The sequence below is a fragment of the Neophocaena asiaeorientalis genome, unplaced genomic scaffold (genome assembly GCF_003031525.2).
Source record: "Neophocaena asiaeorientalis asiaeorientalis breed wild unplaced genomic scaffold, Neophocaena_asiaeorientalis_V1.1 scaffold45, whole genome shotgun sequence".
Classification (NCBI taxonomy): domain Eukaryota; kingdom Metazoa; phylum Chordata; class Mammalia; order Artiodactyla; family Phocoenidae; genus Neophocaena; species Neophocaena asiaeorientalis.
Window position 1 is genome coordinate 2,047,864 of NW_020174642.1, and position 15,575 is coordinate 2,063,438.

Sequence of the window (15,575 nt, forward strand, 5' to 3'; positions counted from 1 at the left end):
AGGATGTGATGTGTTGTCCAGAGCTCCGCACTTGTGTGGGACAGTAGTGGGAACACTGGAAAGGCTGGTGGCAGCCTTGAATTCAACCTAAGGCTTTGGTTTCTTGTCAGGCAGCAGTGAACTACAGGCTGGGCTGGTGGCAGAATTTGCAAGGCCCAGAGCAAAATTAAAATGCAGGGCCCCATTGGATTAAAAAGGAGGAAAAAGTACCACCAAAGGTACTGAAATATAAAGCTTTTTCTTTTCTTCAATGATATCTCTCAACTTGCCCTTTTTTTTCTTTCTATTGAAGATCATTCTAAGTAAAAAACATAAATTTAATTACTAGCATGAATTTTACCATTCTCCTTTATATTGTGCAAAAGCCAGATCTAAGTGCGAACGTGAGCATTTAATCCAAGTGAAGAATCGCCGAGTTACAACTGGCATTTCATAGCACACAAAACAGCAGACTTGAATTCAAGCTAGAAACACATTAAAAAGTCCTCCTGACGATCACGCTATCAGGTCTCACCCAGGGTTTTCTAGAGAAATCCAAAAGATTCCAAGTCAAAATTGCCACCTACCACCCATGAGCTATCCAGGCACCTCAACTTATCCCATAATATTGTATCCATTCAGAACATCCACAGAGATATCTTTGTGAGATGTGATGTCATCTCCCATCATTACTCCTCAGCAGAGGGCCTGCACGGTTGTGGACGTTCCCTAGGTGCTGGGCGCACCAGGGTTGTAGAATGCCACTTTGCGTGTGACTCCCTTGTTATCTGGTCATCTGTCTTGTGGCCTCTGGTCCCTCTGTTTTGTTCTGATGGTATCACATCTTTGCCTTTGTTCTGCATCTGCAAAACCTTCCCTGTCTTCAGCAGCTGAGATGTACACACACAGTACTACACAATTAGAAGTCCCGCTCTCCTGCGCTGGGCCAGGGGACGCCTCTTCCCTCTCTTTGTTCCTGGTGACTCATACTCCGCTTCCAGTTAGGCTTCTGGTACTAGATTCTTGCTTGCTTGGAAAATCTAATTTCCCATCTTGGCATCCTGCCTGGATTTGTTCATGAAGCTCCTTAAAACTCTCGGGGACTCCAAACAGATCAGGCTTCTTGAAGCTCTCCTTACTCTCATCACTGTAGCCAGGGCCGGCTTCAGTCCCCAGGGACCCTGCATGTAGAAGAGTCCCACGCTTGGTTGATTGCTCTCCTGTGGTTGTCTTGAAATTCTTAATCATTTTATCTTTGAACTTGTGTTTTGTTAGTGAAATCCGGCGGGACAATGGAACACACGGCAGGCTTGGAGTCTCAGTTCACACTTGGGTCTTACTCGCCCCTTCTCTGCAGGATGGGGACCCTGCCTGGCCTCTCTCTCTACACCCCTTGACTGTTGACACTCTTCATGGGGGCAGCAGCTGGGTTGCATCCAGTGGGAGACTCCCATGTTGCACTGATGCCCACCTGGCATGTGTACAGGGAGGGTAGGCCAGGCAGACTGGAAGCTGCCCCCGGCCCGCCTCACCCAGGGCGTGGCTAGCTAGTCCATCGCGGGTGAAGTTTCTAGGTCAGCCTTGATTCAGGTACATAGCGTGGCCAGGAGCAGAGGTTTAAAGACACTTCAGCGTCACCAGCACGCCGTGGATTGGGATAGCAGATCCTTGGAAAAGGGGAGACTCAGGGTTTGATTTTCCCAAGCCCATCCCAGGCTGCTGTGCTGGGTGGCAACAGGAGAGGGTTCCCAGCATCCTTCAGGTGCAAGTGCATGTGTGCACCTGTGGGGAGTGGCACTGGCCCTGAGTATCCCTGTGCATGAGAGAGTGCTTCTTGAGCTGGCTGTGTGCCTGGGGGGACCCTCTCTTCCTCCTGGCTACCTTCCTGAGTCTGGTTTGCTTCTTGAGTTTGCTACTTCAAGGCATGCTCCCATTTTCATTTTGACTCGGGGCTTGATGCTGCCTCAGTGTTTTGGGGGACTGAAGAATACCCAGTTGTTTGGATGGAGGGAGACAAAAGCTCCGAGGGAGAGAAGGAATGAGACCGATTGGGGGTTCCTTAAAATGTTTGAAGAATTCCTTTCTCACCTTGGAGGGAGGAAGACTTTCTAGCTGTAACTCAAAATATAGGTGCTAAGAAAGAAAATACCTTTAAATCTGAAAGCATAGAACCCAGAAGTTTCTGCATGGTTTAAAAAACACAGATAAAAATAAAAAATAAAAAAAAAATTTTTAAAAACACAGATAGCACAGGCAAATCAAAGGACAAGTGACAGAGAAAAGTGACAACAGCAGAGGAAAATTTAAAAAGACGTGATTCAGGGCCTTCCCTGGTGGCGCAGAGAATCTGCCTGCTAATGCAGGGGACACGGGTTCGAGCCCTGGTCTGGGAGGATCCCACATGCCGCGGAGCAACTAGGCCCGTGGACCACAACTGCTGAGCCTGCGCGTCTGGAGCCTGTGCTCCGCAACAAGAGAGGCCGCGATAGAGGCCCGCGCACCGCGATGAAGAGTGGTCCCCACTTGCCACAACTAGAGAAAGCCCTCGCACAGAAACGAAGACCCAACACAGCCAAAACTAAATAAATAAATTAAAAAAAAAAGATGTGATTCATATCACAAAGGGACAGTTTCCCTTATACTTTAAAAGCTCCTTCGAACCAATAAGAAAAAAAAGCAACAGCTCAATAGAAAAATGGACAAAGATACAGACAGTTAACAAGAAAGGAAATAGCTCTTCCATATATGAAAACATGCTCAATCTTACCCAGAATAAGAGAAATACAAAATGAATATTAGTCTGAAGACAACTTTGCGTTTATGAATTTAATTTTTAGAAATCCAAGAGCTTGATGGTTATCAAGATCATAATCCTTATCCATCCCCACAAGCACTTCCTTTGTGGGGAAGCAGAAATTCTCACACGTCGCAGGCAGTTGTGTACATTGGTACAGCCACAAGCGGCGAGAGTGTGACTGTTTTGATCAAAATTACAAATGCAGGGACTTCCCTGGTGGTCCAGTGGTTAGGACTCTGCGCTTTCATTGCAGAGGGCACGGGTTCGATTCCTGGTCGGGGAACTAAGATCCCACAAGCCACACGCTGTGCGGCCAAAAAAAAAGCAGGAAAAATTACAAACGGCCCCTTTGTGCCAGGTCTCTTCTGTCTGCCCCTGCAAACCCAGCCTCCACCTTGCCCACCCTTTACTGTGCCCTGGGATCCTGTCTTGTATGGGTAGAGCTGCCCGCAGCCTTGTCCTGTGACTTCTGATTGGGTTCAGCCAATGGGGAGCCCCAGGTAAGAGGAGACAGTGAGGAATGTTTATCCCTCAGCCCCCTCGCTGCACAGTCACCTAGGATGGGCTTACATCCTAGCTCCTCACACAGGATTCTCTCCTTCCAAATTCCAGTGTTGATATCTTCTCCCTGCGCCTCAAGCCCAGGATGATAAGAACCCCTGCTGTTGTTAGTTTCAGATACTACACTCTTCCTTATGGTTGGCCTGCATCTGGCTCACACATTTGTAAATAGTCCCTTGATTAAAATCTTCCTCAAGTTATCCTAACTTGAACGTGCTGTTTCCTGCTGGGACCCTGACTGATACACCCTCTGGCCTAGCAATCCTCCTTCTGGAGTCTTTCTCACACTTAGACTTGACATGTGCAGAATAAGGCATTTCCAAGATTATCCATTGCAGAAACAGTTGGGGGCCACTCAGATGTTCGTCGTGGGGACTGATTATATAAATCGTGGTATGTCCATAGAGTAGACTATGCAACTATTTAAAAACACAAGGAAATTCTCTTTGGTGCTGATGTAGAAAGATCTCCCAAATATATTTTTAAGTAGAAAAAGCAGGAATTGGACAGGGAATGTATATGCTATCTCTGTGTAAAAAAAAAAAGGGCTGGGGGGGGATAAGAGTACATGTTTGTTTTTGCTTATGCATGAAGATATTCTGAAGAACTCACCAAAAAACCAAATAAAAATAGTTTTCTGAAGGAAGCAAGACTTTTCACTATTTACTTTTTTGTATGTTTAAAGTTTTGGAGCCAAATGACTGTGTTATCTGTTCAAAAGTTAAATTTAAAATTTCTACCTGCCTAGGTAGGGAATTGGTCCCAGAAGCTGAGGTAAAGCTGCTCGTGTAATGGGGTAAATGGTCCAGCTCCCAGAAGGGCCTGGAATCAGGAATCTCTTGCTGATCTTTCATTGTCTTGTCTTTGCCCGTTATCTTTGCAGTTTAATTAGACACTTCAGAATTTTGATCACCTAATATTGATTGCTTTTCAGATGTGAAAGTAAAGAAAGGACATAGAAAATAAGAAAGATGGTTTTGAGCCAGAATGTCTCAGCGGTTGGACCACTTAATTTGTATCCCATGGGTATGTATCCCATGGGTAAGTGTTACTTTTCTCATAGCTCCATTGCCAGGGACCCTGTTAGGGAGTAGCCAATTGATTTCCCTGCCTTGAGGATCCAGTGTCAGCTGCCCAGCCGCATAGCACAGGGATATCAGCTCGGTGCTTTGTGACCGCCTGGAGGGGTGGGATAGGGAGGGTGGGAGGGAGGGAGGCGCAAGAGGGAAGAGATATGGGAACATATGTATATGTATAACTGATTCACTTTGTTATAAAGCAGAAACTAACACACCATTGTAAAGCAATTATACCCCAATAAAGATGTTTAAAAAAAAAAAGAGCCAATTGGAACGTAGATAGGAAACAAACGTTAATGGTTTGATTCACAATGGGTTTCTGCCCTAACTGTTGTTTTAGGAAAACAAACAAATAATAATTAACTTAAGGCTCAATAATGAATGGGGTTAGCCTCACTGTAATTTGAAGAGTAATTTCCCTTAATACCCTCATTCTAATCCAGGGTGGAGTTTATCACTCTATTCCTACTTTGGAAAGAGGCCAGACGCCTTATCTCCCTCCTCAACACAAAACCAAAAAGTCATCCCTGAACTTTGATTTCCACACTTCATTTATTATTGATTTCTTTTTCCATAGCCCTATTCATGTGTGCCTTTTCTTTACCATTCTTTTGATTCTATTTCAGTATCACTGTGCCATCTGTTCCATAGTTTATCAGTAAGGTAGCCATGAGTTGGTCACTTCTCCCCAGACAAGTGCCATGCATTGGAGAGTATATGACAGCCTTGTTCCCCCACCTACTAAAAATGCCCCTAACCCGCCCCCCGACTCGCCAAGTCGTGGTGACATCCAGGAAACAAATGAGCATCCCCACTTCCCATCACCAAGGCCTTTCTTCTTCCACCAACCCTGGTGATTATCTTTACCTTGGAAGTTTTTTAATTAGCAACATGCTTATTCATATTCTGAGAATTGTTCCAGACAGATGACTGCTTCTCAGGACAGTCCCTCAACCAGCCAACCCTCACGACTAGGATCAGCTCCCAAACATCTTATTTTGGATCTGGTCAGGACGAAACATCCTTAGACAACGAGCTGCTGATACCAAAGTCAGCTCTCTTAAGAACCGTTTACTTGGGCTTCCCTGGTGGCGCAGTGGTTGAGAGTCTGCCTGCCGATGTAGGGGACACGGGTTCGTGCCCCGGTCTGGGAAGATCCCACGTGCCGGGGAGTGGCTGGTCCATACTTGAGCTTTTTTCTTTAGCGCAAGAAAAGTCTCAATCCAATATAAATACATCTGTGAGGAAGAATCCCAGACTCAGAGTAGCAATCGTAAATTGAACCTGGTGAAAGTGTTGTTGCTTGTCTAACATGTTTTTCTTCTTCCCAGTGCACATCAGCCTCATGTTTGGTATTTCGTATGTTTTGCCTGGTAAGAGATTTTTCTTGGCTTGACAAAATTTTGTGTAAGGGTCAGAGTGTTGGAGTGACCATTTAGAAGTCAAAAGTGTGGGAAATATGATTCCTGATCCCAGATCTGTTGCCATTTTGTTTGAATCTTTTTCCTCAAATACTTTCCCCCTGGTGGCACAGTGGTTGAGAGTCCGCCTACCGATGCAGGGGACGCGGGTTCATGCCCCAGTCCGGGAAGATCCCACATACGGCGGAGTGGCTGGGCCCGTGAGCCATGGCCGCTGAGCCTGCGCGTCCGGAGCCTGCGCTCCGCAGCGGGAGAGGCCACGGTAGTGAGAGGCCCGCGTACCACAAAAAAAAAAAAAAACTTTCCCTGTTAAAGGAGAATTTAGCCAATACTGGTTTTCACATTTGTCTCATAAAACTATTATAAGAAATTAACACTAGAGTTAATCTTTAAACCCCTTAAAAGAATATTCACCTCTTAATATTCTCACTAATAGAAGAATGAGGAGACACAGACTGTACCAAACAAAAAATCATCCAGAAATAATTTCCCATTAATTTGCATTCTTCCACCTGGTACCTGGTACCTGGTACCAGATAAGGGAAAACACATTTTTTTAAACTAAATTTCTTACCTACATATAAACCTGTCCACAGAACATCACTATGCATTAAATATGTATCCAGCCTTGTGATGAGCCCTGTGAGATAAAGATTTAGAAACCAAAAAGCCAAGGCCCAGGTCCTAACCACAGGAAACTTAGATGCTTTTTGAAACTTTAACCATATAAAGCAGGGTTTGACAAATGTAGCTGTGAAGTTTCCTTTGCTGCTGCCACTTCCCAGCTACCTAACATTACATAACTCAACTTCTCAATTTCACAGTCTGTAAAATGGGTTTGTTAATAGCACCTATCAATACTTCAGCATAGGCTTGGGGATGAAATGGAAGATTCAATCTGGACACACATTCTCCCTCTCCTCTCTGTGATGGGGAATTCAGAGGAGGGAAAGCTTGCCATGGGCCAAGCTACTTAGGGGGACTGGAGGAGGGGTTAAGGGTTGACTTGAGAGGATGGGGTGGCCCAGGATGACCTAGATTGTTTTGATCCAAACAGCCACTGAGTCAGTGATAATTGGGTGAGCCCAAATTCTGTTTACAAGTGCTGAGTTCCTGTTTCCTAAGCTTGTCCACCCTGAAAATGTGTTGCTTATCTATTCATCATATTAGCTCATTTCTTGTGTCCAGCCAAACCAGTTCCTTCTGTGTTTCCAAGATCCCAGGGCTCTTGGGAGGGCTCCTCTGCTAGAAGTGTCGGGCTCCAGATCTCAAGGGACAGTTTGAACAGTGGCCGAGGTACAACGCTGGGCTCCAAATTTCAATCTCTGTTTCTTTTTTTTTTTCTCCTCTTGTTCCCTTTAGATTTTTCAAATGAATCTTGCACTTTAAAGATGACCTTACGAAATTTGCAGTCAATCTTATCATGGGAATTAAAAAACCATTCAATTGTACCAACTCACTATACATTATGGTACACCATCATGAGGTCGGTTTGACATTTCATTTTTCTCTTGCTAAATATATTATCTTTCTATAATGTGAGGAGTGGGGAGGAGGTGATCTTACTTGTGATAGAGCTTTTCTCTCTCTCCCCCTCTTTCGCCCCTTCTCAATTTCGGTTTTTCAATCAGAGCTTTAAAAGTCTAAAGACAAAAGACCCATCCATTTTTAATTACACTGAATACTTTAACAACCCAGAGTTATTTTTGACAAAGCTTGCATTTAGAACCAAAGCTAATTTCGACATGTCAAAGCCTCAGAAGCAAAATAATTATTGTGTCTGTTTTTCACAATTATTTCTCTAACTCAGTAAGTCTGGGTGTTGAAAAGTGCCGCATTTTCTGAGGACAGAAGTCCAAAGATCTGGTGACCATATTGATGGGTTGTGTTTACTTTCCTTTACTCAGGGAGGCTTGTGGCACATCAGAAAGCTGCCTGGCCCAGACTAAGACAGGCCCAGATCCAAAGTCTGGCTTGGTCACTAACCAACGCAGAGTGCACCTTCTCTGTGCTAATCTTCCTACTTAGGGGTTGCTGAGGGACTCATGACCTAATGGATGGAGCCCTCTTTGGCTCTCTTCTTCCCACATCTAACAATCACCCTCCTAAGCCATTACTTTGATCCAGTAGCCCTTCGGGGTGTCCTTTCGTTGGCTGTTTATTTGGCTTATAGCTCTTTGCTGCTGCTGACTGACCCCCTGGAGGGCCTCTTGTGGGTTTCTCTTTGGTACCTGCTAAAGTTGTTAAGTTTCTCCCTGCGTTAGGCAGTCACATGTATCACCCACCTACCTTTCTAAAGCTTAAGAGAGCAGATGTCTGTGTTGTCCCCATATAGCACAGGCTGACTTAGGACTGGACCATGTGGTCCTCAGCCAGATAGAGAGGGGTTCTCAGCGAGGGGCATTCATGATTGTGCTGTAGGGGCAGGGAGATCTGGGGCCTCTGCCATGAACGCCCAACATTTGCTCGTTCATTCACACAGCAGATATTTACTGAGCACCTACTACACGCCAGGGGTCAAACCATGAACCAAAATCCCTGCTCTCTTGGAGCAGACATTCTGAAGGTAGGCAGAGATATCAGTAAACAAAGATATAATGGGGCAGGCGGTGCCAATGGTATGAAGAAAAATAGAGACAGGAAAGAGGGATCAAGAGAGAGGGGTGGGGGGCACAGAGTAAGGTGTGCCATTTGAAATAAGGTGGTGAGGGCAGATGACAACACAGGGACATTTGAGCAGAGCTAGACAAGAATGTGGAAGTGGGGCTTGCAGTTAATGGATTCTTGTCACATAAATGCTAAAGTTTTCTTTTACTATTTCTTTGCCTTTCAAAGTAAACAAGAAGATATGAAGATCGTTGGGGACTGTACAAATATCACAAGATCATTCTGTGACCTAACAGATGTGTGGGTAAACATGACAGAAACGTACATCCCCAAAGTGGTTGGATTCAGAGGGAACGCAGCGCTGGTCAGTTGTATGGGCTCTTTCTTCCTGACAATGGACAGTGAGTCAATCTTGTTTATTATCTTCATCATCATCACCAAGATCATCGTTATGTGCTTTGCCATGAAGTTGGAAGTTCTACAAAGGTGTTTTAGATGCAGGGCTAAGGTTCACCTCCTGGCCCTGCTACTTCCAACTCTGTAACCATGGAGTGGTGACTTTTCTTCTCTGAGCCTCCGTTTTCTTCTCCAAAAAGTGGAATGCTAACCTGTCCTTTGCATCCATGCCTGTACGAGGCAGGCATTCAGGCAGTAGTAGCTGCTGTTTTTCTTTTGAATTTATTTTTTATTGAAGTATAGTTGATTTACAATGTTGTGTTCATTTCTGGTGTATAGAAGCTGCTACGTTTTGCGTTGTTTCACAGCCCGACAGGAAGCGGGGAGCGGAGTTCGGATGGCCTGTAAGAGCTGTCACAACTCCTTGGGCCAATGTTTTCCTAATACTTCAGCCCCTGCCCCAGATCAGAGCCCAGTAGCTCTTGCACGTGTGAACGCCCAGGTGTGTGCGCACGCGGGGCCCAGACTCAGAGAAGACTGGATCCCAAGAGCGGGTCTGCCCTCTCTTTCTTTCCCTACAACTGGAGTCAGCTCCCATTGGCACTTGTGTTAACAGCTACAGAGCAGCTGGCAGTGGCTCTCAGCCAGACTCCATCACTTCTTCAGTGTCCTGATCTGCAGCCTGTTTCCAAGAGAAAGATTCGACTTCAGGGTCCTCTTAAAGGCTGTGTAGGTGTATACTCACATATATGTGCTTAGCAAAGCACGTATTCAGAGGACAACTGAATCCTGCTGTAGCAAACTTAGATACTTATGAGATTCTCTGGAATTGTGGACTTGCCTGTTTGTGTATGTGTCCACAGAGAAAAGAAATAGCCCAACTTATAGAACATGGTACTCAGACCATTAAAGAATGTATATTAAAATAGTAATGAGATATCATTTTTCAAGACTCAAAATGGTAAATATTAAAAGTATGTAAATACCCAGGTTTAGAGGAAATGCAGGGAGCGTGCTTTGACACAGCCTTTCTGAAGGTATTTGGCAGTATGTATTGAAAAGCTTAACATGTGCCTGCTCTAATCCAGAATTCCTCTAATGATTTGTCCTAAAGAAATGATTACAGCCAAATGCAAAGATTGAGCTCTAAGAATACTCATTGATGTATAGATTCTATTCAGAAAACTTAGAGCCAATCTAAATGTTCAAAAGAGTGAATTAGTTAAATCATGGGACAGCCGCTTAGTGGAATAGAATTAGCTGTGAAAAATTATGATGAAGAATCAGGGTCAGTGACTTTCTATAAAGGGCCAGAGAAGAAACACTTTGGGCTTTGTGGGCCATGTATGGTCTCTGTCACATATCCTTCATTTGTTCACAACCCTTTCAAAAATAACAACCATTCCAAACTTGCAGGCTGTGCAAAATCTAACCCACGGGCCATAGTTTGCCAGGTAATGATGTAGATAAACATGCATTAATATGTTTATGAAATAAGTGAAAACATATACCATGCAAAACAGTGTAAGAAGGACTTAATTTTAGTTTGTCTGTGTGTGTGTGTGTGTACACTCGTTCAGTTTTTATATGTGTAGATATATTTACACACGTACAGCATGGACAAAAGAGGATTAACCACATTCAGAGACGATCCTATCTGTATTTTCTGATATTTCTGCAATGTCTATATATTATTATTATTATTATTATATGAGAAGAAGTCATTTTCACTCTTGTGTTTAGAATACAACCTGAACATTGGGGAAATACTGACTTTCATCCCCAAATCTGTGTTCCATTTCTTGTGGTAATAGTAAACAAATCACTTCACTTTTATTGTTCTCAGTTTTTCACCAATAAAAAAAATATATAACCCATACCTCAACGAGGGCCACGGGGAATTAAAAGACAGTTGTAAAGAGGTATGGTTGTATCATGACAATGGTATCATTACGGTTATGCTATTTATTGACTGACCTTGGGGTTTGTTTTGTTTTCTAAGCACTGCCTTTGGACCCACCAGAGTTTGAGATTGTTGGTTTTACAGACCACATCAGTGTCAATGTGAATTTTCAGTCTGTCGCTTCCAAGATACCAAATGAGGAAGGATTACAGTTTTACTTAGCATTAATTGAAGAACAATCAGGGGGGACCGTTAAGAAGGTAAGTGGTCAAAACGGTACTGAGTTGGCAATGAATACATTGCCAAAAAAAAAAAATCTGTAATGATTTGAACAATTAAAACTGAAGGGTCTAGGCTTCAGTGTGGTCTGACTTCAGGAAAGAGATCTCCGTAGTTTCTCTATAAAGGGAAGGAGAGAGATGCTGTGGTAGCTGGAGGAGAAAGTGAGGTCGAGGGAGGGACTCTTTAAGATGAAAGAAATGACAGCATGTTCGTGTGAAGAAGGAATGTTCCGGGGCGTGCAGGGCAGGGAGCAGTGTCTGGGGGAGGAGATGAGAGCGGACGGAATCTCATGAGCACGAGCGGAGCAGGGACTACGCATACGAGTCACAGTGGGAGGGAGCTTCCGGTGAAACAGGCAGCAAACGTTGCCGACTTAAGATCACACGATGACCACAACGACTATGCCAGGTATGCAACCCAGACGTTCTGACTCTCCACTGTCGGTTTGCAGTTTCCCTTCGAGGACAGCCCTCTCACCATGGCACTTGTGGTTTCTGTCCTTTTTCTTCCTCATTGCTTGTTTTCCAGGCATGAGCTTTTAAAAGTTTGCTACGGGGGCGGGGTGTTAAAAAATAATTCCTCCTCCTTTCAAATATAAGCTTGCAGAAAAATATTATTATAGAAGGCTGTATTTGAGCTGGTGGAAATCCTCATTTATAAAACTACTGGTAAGGATGTACTTTGAAAACTATAAAACATTATACAAAAGTTATTCTTCAGGAAAGAACCTTCAGATCATCTCTTTAATTCCAAAATGGAGCAGAAGTAGCTGGGGAAGAAGAGGCAAAGTGTTTTTAAGGAGAAGACAGGGAAACTAGACATCAGCCTCAGTTCTGCCACAGATAAGCTGTGTGGCCTTGAGGAGGTTACTTAACCACTCTGAGCTGCAGTTTCCTCACCTGGAGAATGGGAATAATGCCTGCTTTGCAGACTCTTTTGATAATCAAATGAGTTAATATGTATAAAAGCAGTTTCTGAAGTATAGACACATATCATTAATGAAATAGGATAATCTTATTTTCTTAGTTTTGCAAGATTATCTTACTGCAAACATGACATCATGGAGACCTTTTTTCCTCATTGGGACTTTTTCCTCCTCATTTGTAAAAGGAAGTTGCTAGACTAGATTTCATGGTTTAAAAATGTAGGTGTGCGTGTGTGTGTGCGTGTGCATGTATGTGTGTGTATACACGTACATGTAGTTTTGTGATAAATTGCTTGCTCCAAGTAACTTATAAAATACTTTTTCTTGCCAAGCCTATGATATTTCTATCCCTGTTTAAGATTCGAAGACAAATCTCCAAAGACTCTCTTAAGGCTTGCCTCTAAATGAAATGCTCACTTAAAGTCTTACTGATTTTTTTGTTTATTTTTATAGCATAAACCCCAAATAAATGGAAACGTCACTGAAAATTTCATTTATGTCATCGACAAGTTAATTCCAAAAACAAACTACTGTGTATCTGTTTATTTTGAGCCTAAACATCCAAGAAAAATAAAGAGATCTCCCTTAAAATGTACCCTCTTTCAACCTGGATGGAAATCAGGTAATGACAGTTTTTGAAAATTCATGTTTTGCTTTTACTCTGAGAGAAAACCTGTTTCAAGAAAAGAATCTGAAAGCCGTGGAGCAGCACAGGCATTTCTTCCAACCAGGGCACATCACAGAGATGTTTTCTGTCAGTCAGTCTCTACCATGTGGTGAAGTCACTTTTATGTTGCCATACCATGGGGACAATCAGGTATCTTCCTTTTTAACATCAGAAATCCTCCTGAAGTGGAAATGCTTTTATTTCAGGGAGTCAGGATCAAGTTCAGTTCTGTGTGCCCTTAGCCCAGCCATTATTCAAACCAAGTGCTGGAGGAGGCTGGGTTGCCGGAGCAACTGCCTGTAGAGGTATCAAAGGGTAGAATGATGGATGTGGTAAGGTTCATATATGTGGCCTGGCTCTCAGGAAGGTTGGCTGTAGCTCATAGGTGAAAGAGAAACTGGCCAGTGTGGATGAGATAGTCACTGCTGAATGCCGAAAGCCCTTCTGTGACCAAAGCATTAGAACAGTAAACAGCATGCTCCCCGAACCTTCCTTCGAATGGAGGAACTTGCAGGGAGAACAGTCCTTCAGCCTCAGGAACATCCACTGCTGATTATTTTCTCGGGAAGTCACTAGGTCTACAACTGTTTTGCCAAAAGTGAAAATCTCCCCCGCAAAGAAGCCTTTCTGAATTCCCCAACCCCAGTGAGAGTTTCTTTAATGCTCTGATCTACCAGAGTAAAAATAAAATAAGATGAGATTTATAAGGAAGTGACTGTAAGTGCTATGGCTTATTTGTGTCTGAAGTGAGCTTCACTAACCAGTGCCTGACACATCAAGGTGCCTGGTGTTTGCTGTAACTCCAGGCAGTGTGATTTTGTTCTCTAGTATTCCTCAGAATCAAGTGATACACGGGCTAATTTTAAAGGAATGATACACAGGCCAATTTTATTTCATGAATTTAGCTTAAATAATTTATATAATGTCAGTTAAATATGGGCAAACCTAAAACTGCGTATAGATTCTTCATGCCTACAAAAATGTAAACCCCAAACAAATTAACATATCTGTGTTCTAACACCAATTCTCAACATCAACCAAGTGTCCAGAGATTCGATTCATTTCTGATACTGCAGGGAGTTAGCGCATGCCCCACAGGTTAAGGGGCTCAGTCCCACAAGGCTGCCTTCACCACAGATGCCAGCAAGTCCTACAAGTCCTACAACTTGCCATACAAGTCCTGGGTCCCCAGGCTACGCACACTTCTGTCCAGCCTGGCTACAGATTCAGAGTTTCCCAGATTTAATAGTTCGCTAGAATGACTCATAGAACTCAGGAAAACACTATGCTTACTCTTACCATTTTATTATAGAAAATACAAATGAGCAGCCAGATGAAGAGGTACATAGTCTGGAAGGCTGCAAGGGCAGGAGCTTCTCTTCTTGCAGAGACGGGATACACCACCCTCCCTATACTTTGATATGTTCACCAACCAGAATTTCCCCAAGCCTCACCGTCCTGGGTTCTTTACGTAGGCATGGTTAATTAAATCATCGGCCATTTGTGATTAACTCAATCTCCAGCCCCTTTCCCCTCCCTAGAGGTCAGGGGTGGGACCAGAATTTCCAGAAGTTCAGCTCATTAACATAAACTCAGATACGGTCCCTAAAAGGCACTCTATCACTGAGGAAATTCCAGGGGTTTTTGAAATTCTGTGCCAAGAACCAGGGACAAAGGCCAGGTATTATTATTATTATTGTTAATTACTATACCATGATCTTACAAACAAACAGAACTGTGAAACCAATTGAATGAAGAAATTATTTCTCCTCTGCGCGACAGAAAACTTCTGGACTACAAACCTGTGGGGGGCTTCTTCCCACACCAAACACTTCTTCCACATCAGCTCATCGTCATACAATTTAACTCAATTCTAACACCATCTGCTTGGAGAAAGCGTCAGATCCCACAAGTTAAGGGCTCAGTCCCACAAGGCTGCCCCTCCCCCACTTAAACGCCAGTCCCGTTGTCACGTGGACTCTGACCAACAAGCTATAAATCGGAGATGCCCACAATCCTCTCCTCGGCTTTGATAATTTGCTAGAATGGCTCACAGAAGTCAGGAAAACAGTTTACTTACTAGATTCCTGTTTATTATAAAAGGTTACAACTCAGGAAGAGCCAGAAGGAAGAGAGGCATAGGGCAAGGTTTGGAAGTTCTCCAAAACCCCATCATTTAGGGTTTTGAAGGAGGCTTATTTCATGTCCCAATTCTTGTCTGAAACTTCAGGAACCAAGTGGGTTCATATAACATGGCCCCTCTCACTATCCAAACTGGCCGTGTGAGCCACCCTCAACTAGCCAAACTCAGGGACCAGGTGGGGAATTCTTGAAGGATGACCTGGGATCAGAGTTAACTTACTGGGACTCAGTGGTGAACACTGGTATCTTAAGGCAGTATTGATATGGGGGAATTTAGTCCAGAGAGCTGGAGGAATGTCTCCCCTTTGTCAAACATTAAACTAACTGGTTGGGTTTTTTCAGTAAGGTCCTGAGGGAAAGCTGTGCTTATCCATTTGACAAAAAAAAAAATTTTTTTGGCCGTGCCACATGCATTCACAGCTTGCGGGATCTCTGTTCCCCGACCAGAGATAGAACCCGTGCCCCCTGCATTACAAGCGCAGAGTTCCAACCACTGGACCACCAGAAATTCCCCATTTGGCAAACATTTATCAGGGGTCTGCTATGTGCCAGATTCTTTTCTAGATACTGGGGATACAGCAGTGAACAAAACAGACAAAAATTCCTGAGCTTATAGATCTTATATTGGGAGACAGAGAAACAAGATTAAAAAATAAAATACAGTGTGTGTCAAGTGATGGTAAGTACTATGGAGAAAAATTAAGCAGAAAGGGTGCAAAGAGGGGGGCAATTTCAGGTAGAGGGTGGAGGCAGGAGGACGGGTGGACCCATGGGTCAGAATTCCCTGACATCATTGCTTCTCCAAAGAAATCACTT

General features: G+C 43.7%; 1 protein-coding gene across 6 annotated transcripts in view; it reads left to right on the forward strand.

The window, feature by feature from the left end:
• Positions 1–15,575, forward strand: part of IFNAR2 (interferon alpha and beta receptor subunit 2) — a 28,054-nt gene that overhangs the window by 4,501 nt on the left and 7,978 nt on the right. For 2 of the 6 annotated variants that reach the window (XM_024758353.1, XM_024758352.1), the window contains exons 2-7: positions 4,272–4,363; positions 5,748–5,789; positions 7,200–7,323; positions 8,673–8,845; positions 10,843–11,003; positions 12,404–12,572. In XM_024758353.1, coding sequence (XP_024614121.1) covers positions 4,309–4,363; positions 5,748–5,789; positions 7,200–7,323; positions 8,673–8,845; positions 10,843–11,003; positions 12,404–12,572 — 724 coding nt within the window. In that variant the 5' untranslated portion in view covers positions 4,272–4,308. Of the gene's footprint in view, positions 1–4,269; positions 4,379–5,747; positions 5,790–7,199; positions 7,324–8,672; positions 8,846–10,842; positions 11,004–12,403; positions 12,573–15,575 lie in introns of those variants that run through there. The other 4 variants (XM_024758350.1, XM_024758349.1, XM_024758355.1 and 1 more) reach the window with 3 other exon arrangements.